Source organism: Artemia sp. Qi Xiang Cuo, chromosome 17, assembly GCF_049724085.1.
Source record: "Artemia sp. Qi Xiang Cuo chromosome 17, ASM4972408v1, whole genome shotgun sequence".
Taxonomy (NCBI): domain Eukaryota; kingdom Metazoa; phylum Arthropoda; class Branchiopoda; order Anostraca; family Artemiidae; genus Artemia; species Artemia sp. Qi Xiang Cuo.
The window spans coordinates 14,582,860-14,594,207 of NC_142810.1; the positions used below are offsets into that span (position 1 = coordinate 14,582,860).

An 11,348-nucleotide genomic window follows, 5' to 3' on the forward strand; every position below is an offset into this window, starting at 1 on the left:
CAATTAAAAAAGCTCGGTTTAACACCTTTCTGAAGAAAAGATAAAATCTATGTTCAGAGTTTTCTAAGCTTATAAAGTGTCTTTCCCTAATCTCCACTATCTCTAGAGATGTCGGTTTCTCCAGTAGGTTTTCCCCATTTTCAAAAGTTTTTTTCCCCGAAGAACTAAAGCTTAACCCTTTAGAAAATTAAAAAAGCATAATCTGGTGAAAAGAGTAAGGGGGAGTGGAATTACCTCCCTTTCTATACTTTTAGTTTCTATTCACTCCAGCTTTATTTACTCAAAATTAATCAATTCCTTTTTTTAAAGTTAATGATCAGTACTGTTAAAGTAACCTTACTAGTCCTTTTGAACTTTAAAACGTTCGTATCAAAGGGACAGTTTGATATTTTATATATTTTCTTTTTGAAATTTATTGAAACAGGAGTCGACTTCTTCAAGCTTGCTGCACTCAATTGCAAAAAGTGAATTTTCTTTTCAGATAGATACTATTTAAATCCCATTAGCTAAGCATCAATTAAAAACTGAAAGGACTTCTAAATTCTGTCAAAATACTGTTAGCTTTAACATTAACTAAACGGATATTATTGACAGGGTTGTCACCACGGTCAGTTCCTTAAGTTCTACAATTGCCCAAATTTACGTGCTACACAGTGATTTTCGGTGTTACAGTTAAAAAACTATTACACATATGATTCATTTAAGTGTACTAAGATTAGGTTTAAAGTTAGTTTTTTAATATTTTTACACTGGACAGATCCCAAGTACGCTTTTTAATTGGGGTCTTCTCAAAAGCCTCTAACTGATCTTTTGCCCATCTTGACCATTGACCTTGGCAGCATATTAAAACACTGTTAGATATATCTTACAGTGGATGGAACTATGCCGTTTTCATTGGGGATTTTTTCAAGTCACCAGCCAATCCTTCGCCCTTCCCACACCCCCCCCCCCCACATAATATATATATATATATATATATATATATATATATATATATATATATATATATATATATATATATATATATATATATATATATATATATATATATATATATATATATATATATATATATATATATATATATATATATATATTAATCTTGAACAGAAATTAAAACCCAGTTCTTACATGGACTGTGCCTCCTCCTCCCCCCCCCCCAAGAAAAAGGAAAAAAATACTCAGGTTTTTACACTACAGCTAATTTTTACTTTGCAAAGTGTATCTGGTTCCGAAAATCATTAGTAATGCTATATAAGCGAACAGGATAAAGAAACAATCGGACTCCAAAGTGGAAACCAAGGAATCTTAAAAAGGGGAGGGAGTCTTAAAATAGGAGAGTCTTAAAAAGTCATAACTTTACTTTTACAAAGTTAATATTTAAATTTACCTCCTAAGCACATGACATAGTCAATATGCAGGAATTATGACACAAAAGATGTACATTATTGACCTATTCTCTATATAGGATGAAAAAAATTGTCTTGATACTCCGGTGATATTGAAAATACACTTTTTTTTTTTTTTTCTTTTTTTTTTATTTTTTTTTGTTCAGGTTCGTTTATTTTCTATCACACATACAAAAACAAAAAATAAATATACAATCATCTGGCAGAGTGACAAGCTTGTGTTGCACAGATAAAAAAAAACAATGAAGAAATAAATGGATTGGAATAAGTGTATTTTCAATCAAAATGAAAGATTTGACAAACAAAAATAAATATGAAAGAAATCAGTAAACGTAATGTTAATTACTCACCACGCCACAACACACCCCACCCAATGCATAAAAAACATTCTCAACCAGCAATGGGACAAGAAGAGTGGGCCAAGAAACCCCTGATAAATAAGATGGCAACATTTAACAAATAACTATCTTTGATGTAGGGAGATACTAGAAACTTAAATAGGGACATATATTTTGGGGCAATTTAGAACTAGAGGGTTATACTGTTTACATACCAAAGTTAAAATTTTAAACTATAGTATGTGAACTATCATTTACTTTTATGTGTTTTAGTAGACTTTAAGTCACACTATCTTTACTTAAAATCAAAATTTGGTTTTAAATTCTATTAATGCCCCTACAATGGCAATCAGCTACACTGGCTCCTACACGAACATGAAAGAAGAATCCTCCAGACGAGTCTAAACCCAGAGTGGGAAGACATCGACGCAGCGGCCCCCTTGAGGGAAGATTAGAGCCTACTCATTGACACCACGTGTACCTGGAGCCACTGGTTAAATGGTACAATACTAAATTCAAGACAAAGATTATAAAAAAGAAACTTACCAGCAGGGAGGGTTCTGACAATTTCAGACTCACTGCTCCAGCCAGAGGGCCCAATGTCATTAGTCGCCTGAATCCTAAACTGATACTCAATAAACGGTTTCAGATCACGAACTGTGTAACTAGAAACAGTTGGGTCAACACGGTTAGGAATTTCTTTCCAAGGCCCGTCCACACCCTCCCTATGCTGAACTGTATAATATCTCAAAGGAGCAAATCCATCTCTACCAGGGGTCCAACTAAACGTTATTTGTCTTGCTTGTATCTGTGATCTGCTGACAAGCGGACGGGACGGTGGTTGTGGATTTTCTCTATTATTAGTTGTGTATACAGGAGCACGTGCTGGTTCTCCCCAGCCTAAACTTGTTTTGGCAACAATTTCAAACATATACAATTGCTCTGGCTCCAAGTTCATAACTCGGTATGTCCTCTCAATTGGTGAAAAATCTTTAGTCTGATTCCAACCTTTCTGTCCATCTAAATGATGCGAAATTCGGTAGCCTAGTATTTCCCCGTTTGGCTCAGAGGGCTCATCCCATAATATACGAGCATTCGTTAAGGACACGTCAGGGAAAGTGACATTGGACGGTGGACCTGGAACATCTTCAAGAGTGGCTACCACAACGGGAGGAAGAGAAAGGGCCCCATCACCAATCCGAGTATAAGCTAAAACTTGGACTAGGTATTTAGTAAATTTATTAAGCTCGGTCAGGGTTGCCATGAACGTATCATTGGCTGGGACTATTTTCATTTTAGACTGTACTCCACTTGCGATGTAGATAATTTTGTAGCCTTCAATGATTCCGCATCTTTGAGAGTTTGACACTTCACCCCATCGTACAACAACTGTAGTGGACGAAGTAGCGTTGGCTGTAACATCAACAGGACCAGATTTGGGAACTGAAAGACAAAAAAAAACATTCCTTTCCTATTCACTCTGAATTAACTTTTTAATCAACGTTATTAACCATGCCTCTTGAAAGAACTTTTAAGCTGCCATTATTTTCATACTATGGATTTAAAAAAAACATAGGAATTTTACCGTAACAGACATCAACATGGCGAGATTTAGGCCTGGCAGGCTCATTATATCAACAGGGTCAGATCTGGGAACTGGTAAAAAATAACATTCCTTACATATTCACTTTGAATTAACTTTTTAATCAACGTTATTAACCATGCCTCTTGAAAGAACTTTTAAGCTGCCATTATTTTCATACTATGGATTAAAAAAAATAGGAATTTTACCGTAGTAGACATCATCATGGCCAGATTTAGGCCTGGCAGGGTCATTATATCAACAGGGTCAGATCTGGGAACTGGATAAAAAGAACATTTCTTGCTCGAACTTTTGAATTAAATATAAGCGGCCTTTATTTTCACATTATCAATAAATACATAGGAAACGCGAGTGAGAGATAAGCAAAAATAAGCTAAAACAATTTGACACCAAACTGTATAAGAAGGGATTGTTGCCTTTGAGAAGGTGGCAGCATCCATAAAAATCTACTTCTGCCCTGAAAACTTCATAATTTTGAAACAACCAAAAGAAAAATCTTATAAAATTGTCGTTGTCTTGTATGAATAAAACATACACTTTCTGTTTTGTTACAGTAACTGTGGATATTCAAAACAATAACTGTGTTAATTCAAAAGGATCCGTCAAAGCCGTATACAGGAGGGGAGTAGGGAGTTTGACCCCCCCCCCCACCGAAACATTTGGCCGACTCATAACAAAAATGAAGATAAGATGGGTTTTTGAAAGTTTTTTGTTATATCCCTGATTCGAATAATAGTTGTACACAAAATGATAACCTATACTGCAGAACGGGTCTTCATTATGCTATTTTGAATCAATGTATAAATTCACTTAAATTGTAAAGAAATTAGAAAACAGAAACTGCATGTTAATACTGTATAGTTTCGTTTCGTTTTTTGTTTAGCCATACATTTTCATACATGTATGGATCGAGGAGGAAACAAATATGAATATTTAGGTGTTCTTGGTACTTTCAAAGAAAACCCCCCACGCGACCAGTTCAAACAGCAGATTCTAAATTCACTGTGCTTGGTATTTTATACAGTTTATATAATTATCCAGTAAGTTTACCGCAGATGATTTCTGGCTCTTCATTCTCGGATCGAACAAAAAGCTCCTCCCACTTATTTGTGCACTTATTGGTTGAGCCAGCCAAGTGGTTTTGTCAGTACTTGTTCCGTAGGTGATTATTCTTTGTCTACCCGTGAAAAGATCTAATGCTGCTAATGTTTATAGGTTCTCTGGAGCATTCGCACCTCGGTCCGGGTTTTTATAATGGGTGAGATAGGGAAAGATCATACTGCTAATTATATAAACTGTGGTATTTTAATAGTTTATATTTTACAATAACACTATTTTATTCAGATAATGACTATATGATACTCTCGCTGAAAGTCATCTACTTCCTTAAAGAAAAAAAAATTCACTTCATTGAATTACAATTAATAAGAAAAGGCTAAGAATACTAATTATTATCCTTGACTTTCTCTTCTGAGCCTGTTTAATAGCTTTTTCAGCCTTTAGTCCCACTCAATAACATTTCAGTGCTTAATTAAAGCGGTTCCGACATAGTCTGTTCCTTTGAAATTGTCAACAGGTACTAATTTAAGACCCTTGAGAAACTGACTTCTACACTTAATGCATCCAAGGGGGATGAGAAGATTCTTGGCTTTCTTTGAGTTTAAGTAGTTGAGAATTAAGTGAAAAGATTGAGATTTTCCTTATTTGCGTTTATAAATAATGTCTAAGACCATGCTGGCCAAGCATGAGAAAATTAAAACATTTTGGAGAGAAAAAAGACGAGGATAAGAAAAAAAAATTGTAAAGAAGAAAAAACAGAGGATAGTTAAAACACCTTGGTAAAGAAGAAGAAACGAGGATAATTCAAATATTTTTAAAGAAGATAAAAAAAAGAAAACAGTAAATTTCCTTGTTTTCCTAGTTAAAAATTCTCGACTATTATACTCGTTTTTGTCTTAAAATTTTTTTTCATTTTATTTGTGTTTTAGTACTTCTGACCCCCCCCCCTACTTTTGGTACCTTTCTAGTTCCATTCAATATTATTTCAGTGCTTAATTAAAGGCGTTCTGACATAGTGTGTTTGGAAATTGTCAACAGATATTAATTTCAGAGTTTAAGAAACTGACTTGTACACTTAATACGTCTAAGGGGTTTGGGAATATTCTCGGCTTTCTTTGAGTTTAAGCAGTCGTGAAGTAAGTAAAGATAATGGAATTTTCTTTCATTTGCGTTTTTAAATAGTGTCTAAGACAACACTGGCTGAGCATGAAAAATTGAAAAAAAATTGTAAAGAAAAAAAAAACGAGGATAATTAGAATTTTCATAAAGACGAAAAAGCGAGGATAATAAAAAGTTTTAAGAAGAATTACGAGGTTAATTTAAAATTCTTTAAAGACAAAAAACAAGGAAAATTAAAAACTTTTGTTAAAAAAAAAGATAATTCAAATATTCTAGAAAAAGGATCCTCGTTTCTTTCTTCTTTACATTTTTTTATTTTATTTAAAAGCTCCATAATTTTGACCCCCTATCTTATAATCACAGTTTATATAATTAGCATTATGATCTTTCCCTATCTCGCCCATTATAAAAACCCGGACCGAGGTGCGAGTGCTCCAGAGAACGTATAAACATAAGCGACATTATATCTTTTCATGGGTAGACAAAGAATAATCACCTACGGAACAAGTACTGACAAAACCACTTGGCCGGCTCACCAATAAGTGGACAATAAGCGCACAAATGAGTGGGAGGAGCTTTTTGTTCGCACCGAGAATGAAGAGCCAGAAATCATCTGCGGTAAACTTACTGGATAATTATATAAACTGTGCTTAAAATGATTGTATATAAGGCCACAATAACGGCTTTTCTAAATGCTTAAAAACATTAATTACTATATTACCTAATAATGCAAGCTAGTATCAAGTAGCATAAAAAACGTACGGGTAAAAGAAATGGTTACGATCAAGAACCTTAATAAAGCTTGATTAACAATAAGCCTTATATATCTGTCTTTTTTACCTATGGGTTCTAAGTTCACAAGCGAGATCATGAAATGGATAAATTTATTTGTTGTCGATAAGAACGCAGCCAAGGAATTGTGGCATTTCATCTTCGGAAGACTCAAGTCCTTTCTGAAGGAGGGAGTTTCAACCAAGAGCTTCTTTTTGCACTAAATCCAGGACTTAGCTCGTTCCTGGGCCGAGTTTGAAATCAGGACCGTATCTAGGAGGGAGGGCTACCCCTTTTGACTTCCACCCCAGGTATTTTCTCGACACATAAAAAGTAGAAAAAATGCATAAAAATGTTTGATGCATTTTGTAAAGTTTTTTTTTTATATAAAACTCCTCCGAACAAAAATCCTAGATACGGCAACGCCGTACCCAGGATTTAGGGTCCAAGTAACGTGCAACATGCACGTATGGGTCTAAGTAACGTGCAACATGCATGTATAGGTCTAAGTAACATGCAACACGCAACACGATGTATGTTTTGGGTCTAAGTAACATGCAACATGCCTGCATTGCTGCCAACAAATTGGCAGTGGAGTGAAAAGACGGGGACTTGGAGGAGTGAAAGACCCCCATCCATAACGATTTAAATTTCTTACGTGATTTTGGTTTCAAAAAGGTGCAGCACACCGTCCTTTTCTTCCAAAATAAAATACATCTACGAAGAATGGATTAGTTTTTATTAGTTGGAGCTCTCCCCCTCGGAAGTACCTGGGTTAAATACGTCCTAAAAGCACATTGTCGGATATTTCAACCGTTCTAAGTGAAATTGTTATCCAAAACTGCAATTCGATGCCCCGTCCAGTGGGGGCGGGGGGCTATAAAGGGAGCCAGGGACAAAAAAATAGATTAGATGGCGTTTTTTAATTCGCCTTGCTCCCTTAGAAATGATCTAAAACGCCAAAATAAATAAGCATAGCTGACAAAACTTCCGAAGTTGAAGAAGTTGACAAAACTTCTAAAACTTAAAATAAAGAAATTTATATGGAAAACAAAAAAAAAGCACCAGAAAATAATTTCATGCTCATGCCTATAGTTTCTTACGGCCCACCAAAGCATAGATGACAATTAGATTTTTTTTTTTTTTTTTTTAAGGACTAATATCTAATTAATATAACTAATCTAATACTATACTATTCTAATCTCTACTACACTATACTAATACTATACTATACTAATACTATACTGTAAAAACTTACACTATTAACGGTACCGGTGCATTATATGGGCCTTTTTAAAATGTCAAGTTTGGTTAATGCTAATGAAATAAAATAGGATGAATATATAATAGTTTATAAGCAAATTTGGGCTATATTTGCACATTGGGGGGGGGGGGGGTGGGGGGGGGGGGGGGGGAAGCATAGAATATATTAAATGAGTAACCTAACCTAACCTAGGTACCCTCCCCCCCCCTAAACCCCAAAAAACAACAGTTTAAATATTGGAAATGCAATGAAAACCACGCTTTGCATTGCATTACTCATTAGCAGTTTCTTGAATTAACCAGGCTGGCGGATTTTTCGTGACTGGTTTCCTTGTAAAGGCCCATATAACGCACCAGTACCCTAATAACTAATATCAAATACCTCGAAAAAAAAACTTACCAGACTCTCTAGTTCGTTCAAGAGCTGGTGGGCTAAATGACGAAGCCCCAACGTCATTATATGCCTGAACTTTTATTTCGTATAAGATGAACTCTGCGAGGTTATCGATAATGTGAGAGTTTGACGTCTGATCATTGACCAGGACCCATCCAGGTTTGACAAAGTCGACATCATAAGGTCGGTAGCTAATGTTGTAACCACTTGCCACTCCGTACCATTCGACCTGTTGCAACGGCTGAAATGCGACAGTAGTTGAAATCAAACTCGTTTATAAGTTTTATTTGTTTAACATAAAATATCATAAGGGGGAATATTCTCCTTGTCTATGGAGCAGTTTGATACTGTGCAGCGTTTATATGTATTTATAAGAACACGTTGAACAAAACAGGATAGCGCCAAACAGGTCAAGAGGCCAAACAAAAAGTGATGGCCGCAAAAATACAATATGTAAGATTTATAGCCTATTTAAATCCATCTTTATATTACCTGACGGGAATGCATTAATAAAAAATTTCACCTCAAAGTTAACAAAAATGATGAGAAAATTTAAACAACACTAAAAAAAAACACTTGCTTTTTTAAAAGCACTGAAAAAAACAATGTAGCCCTTTAATGTAGACACATCCTTACAACAGGGGCGTAATTTCGTCAAAATCCTGGAGGAAGGGGGGGGGGTAAGTAGGAGCCTATTTTCCTAGGTCAAGTGAAAATGACCAAGTGAAAAATGAAAAATGAGCCATATAGTACCATAAAGGCAAAGGTACACTAAAAAAACTCCGCTGTTTCTGTGAATGCCTGAATTATAAGATAAGATATTTATTTCGAAAAATGACTATCACAAGCCCCGAAGGGCCGAATTCGCATTTCGGGGTCATATAATAAAAAAAGACATAGAAATAGCATAACAACTAAAAAACTGGCTAAACAATGCCAAAAACAACAATATCAGAAAGGCAAAACCATTCATTAGTCTAAAAAACAAAAAGTGTCAAATGTAAGAAAGTTAAAAAGGCACAAATTAAAACAAAACCAAAAAAGAAAAAAATTATGTAGGCCTATCTTAGTTTTGACAAGATTTTTGAAGACAATAAATTTCAGCTGGGGCGGCAGTTGCCCCCCCCCCCCGACCTATAGAAAATTATGTCCCTGTTTTACACGACTTTTATATTAATATTGAACAATATGTTATATTAGTAATCTAGACGGTAAACTATTACAATGTTTCATTTTCTCAATTTTTCTATATAAAATTCTACTGAATCACTGAAAAGCTGTTAAAATTCTACTGAATCACTGGCTTTTTAAATCTACCAAATCACTATATCTACTGAAAAGCTGTTGAGACAACCTAAACCGTATTTTTGCTCTTCTGTTAAGCTAGAAATTGTCGAATATACCGTTATTTTTGTGTACAGAGTTATTGTTTCTGATTTCTAAATATTTTATATATATGTAAATATCTAAAAGGCTGCTGAATCATGCGGAGCTTATGCAGCTCAACCGGAGGAAGAAAGAGTACGCCATGATGAAGATACCAACAGCCTCCGGACTACGATTCTTATTCGAAGGCGAAGCCTATTTGGTTCTTCAGTAAGAAGCTCAATTATAAAAGAAGAAATCGTTGCTTCTTTGCTAGCACTGTAAAACAACCTATTTCTTTAATGTGGGTCCTTCCATGGCCTTCAGTACTAATAATGTATTATATAATATATGCTAATATAGTATATATTTTGTTGAATAGAAGCAGGGGTTTTGGGTTTGTTGGTAAATTGAATGGATTATTGGTAGGAAGGGTTATTGCCGGGTAAATGCAGGATTTTTCTCTTTCTTCCTTTTCTTCTCTTCTTATTTTTTTTTATTGTTTGTGCTCAGGGGGTTTATATACTCCGAAAAAGAAAAGCTTATGGAGGGTTGTGTGTGTGTGTGTTTTTTTTTTTTTGTTTTTGCGTTTTTTTTTTTTTTTTTTTTTAATTAACCACATGTTTAATCTAAATAAATCTATATTATATAGTAAATATAGCCTACTACATACTAATACTTTATCACTCCCATTCGAGCAGCTATATATTAGTAAGATGAACAAGTTCACACGAGGACAAGCAAGTATAAATATCCATTCACAAAAAATAAATACCCAAAGCAAACACCGAATCGAAAGATAGCTGTAGGAGAAAAAAGATAAAGAAAACTGAAGAAACAAAACAATCGAAAAAACCTGTTAGAACACGAAAAGAAAGAAGGAAGAGGAGGAGGAAAAAGGAGAAAAACAGGAGGACATAAGAAATCAAGGAAACAAATGTAACGCTATAATATTAAATCTCTTTTAGAGACAGTGATAAGCTTTTTCCTCAATCAAAATGCTCTCATTTGGTAAAATTACCAGTTCAATCGAAATCACGTGACTCATTCTTTTTTTTACTCCGTCAAGGTACAAGGCATTGGCATAGACAAATTTGCTCAGATACATTCATTTCAAAACTTAAACCAGTTCTTACTCTCTTCTTGCTAGTCAAACCACAAATTCTTGGTGACGGGTAGTCACCTGTGAGAGTTTGCTAAATTTCGCGGATTCTTGCTAAAATGTTATAGATTCTTGCCACTCTTTTACTTAATCTCTATGCTTTTAATTTTCTGGAAAAATTCAAAATCGGTTACCCGGAAATTAATCAGCCAAGTAGCAACCCATAACATAGAGACATGAAAACACTTCCTCGATAGGACTACCTACTTAAATGTACAACCGGTTCATTTTTGAATCCACCTGTTTTCAAAGTAGAACTGTATGCTCGTTGTTCCCGGACACTGTTCGCCCACTAATAAATAAAACTTTAGTAAATAAATAAAATAATAACACTTTAAAATAATAAAACTTAATATATAAAATAAAAAAAACTTCGACAAATTAAATGATTACAATCTTACTAAAATTCGCATTACCAAAGTTCAAGATTAGAATGGAATTAAAATTATTCATTTTTTGTTAAATTGCCAAGACAGTTTTATAGTTAACAGATTCAGCTTACCGTCCAGCGAACTCTCAACTGGGTAGAGTTAACAGCTCGCACCGTAACGTTATACGGTGCATGTGATGGTGCTGCCTGTAGAGTTTGAAATGGCTTAGTAGGCTCTGATGGTGGTGAACTACCAACAACGTTATGGGCAACTATTCGCAGTGTATATTCCAAATATGGTGTCAGGTTTCGAACCGTTATTGCAATGGCGTCGGGGTCAGATACTTCATAGACAGTATCCCAGGTGCTGTTTCTAGACGTTATGGCCTAAAAACAAAATTCATAAAAACAGAATGAAATGATTACAAAAACACAAAATATAAAAACATAAGCGCTCACCTTACAAACCTTAAGACCAAGTAAAATAGATACTTC

At 34.7% G+C, this 11,348-nt stretch overlaps 1 protein-coding gene across 1 annotated transcript in view; it reads right to left on the minus strand.

Moving 5' to 3' along the window:
- LOC148941924 (protein sidekick-like) overlaps positions 1-11,348 on the minus strand; it is a 35,100-nt gene that overhangs the window by 18,428 nt on the left and 5,324 nt on the right. Inside the window, exons 2-4 of the mRNA XM_089103182.1 lie at positions 10,986-11,240; positions 7,963-8,197; positions 2,294-3,190 (exon numbers count right to left, since the gene is read on the minus strand). Of these exons, the coding sequence (XP_088959308.1) occupies positions 2,294-3,190; positions 7,963-8,197; positions 10,986-11,240 (1,387 nt within the window). The remainder of the gene's footprint in view (positions 1-2,293; positions 3,191-7,962; positions 8,198-10,985; positions 11,241-11,348) is intronic.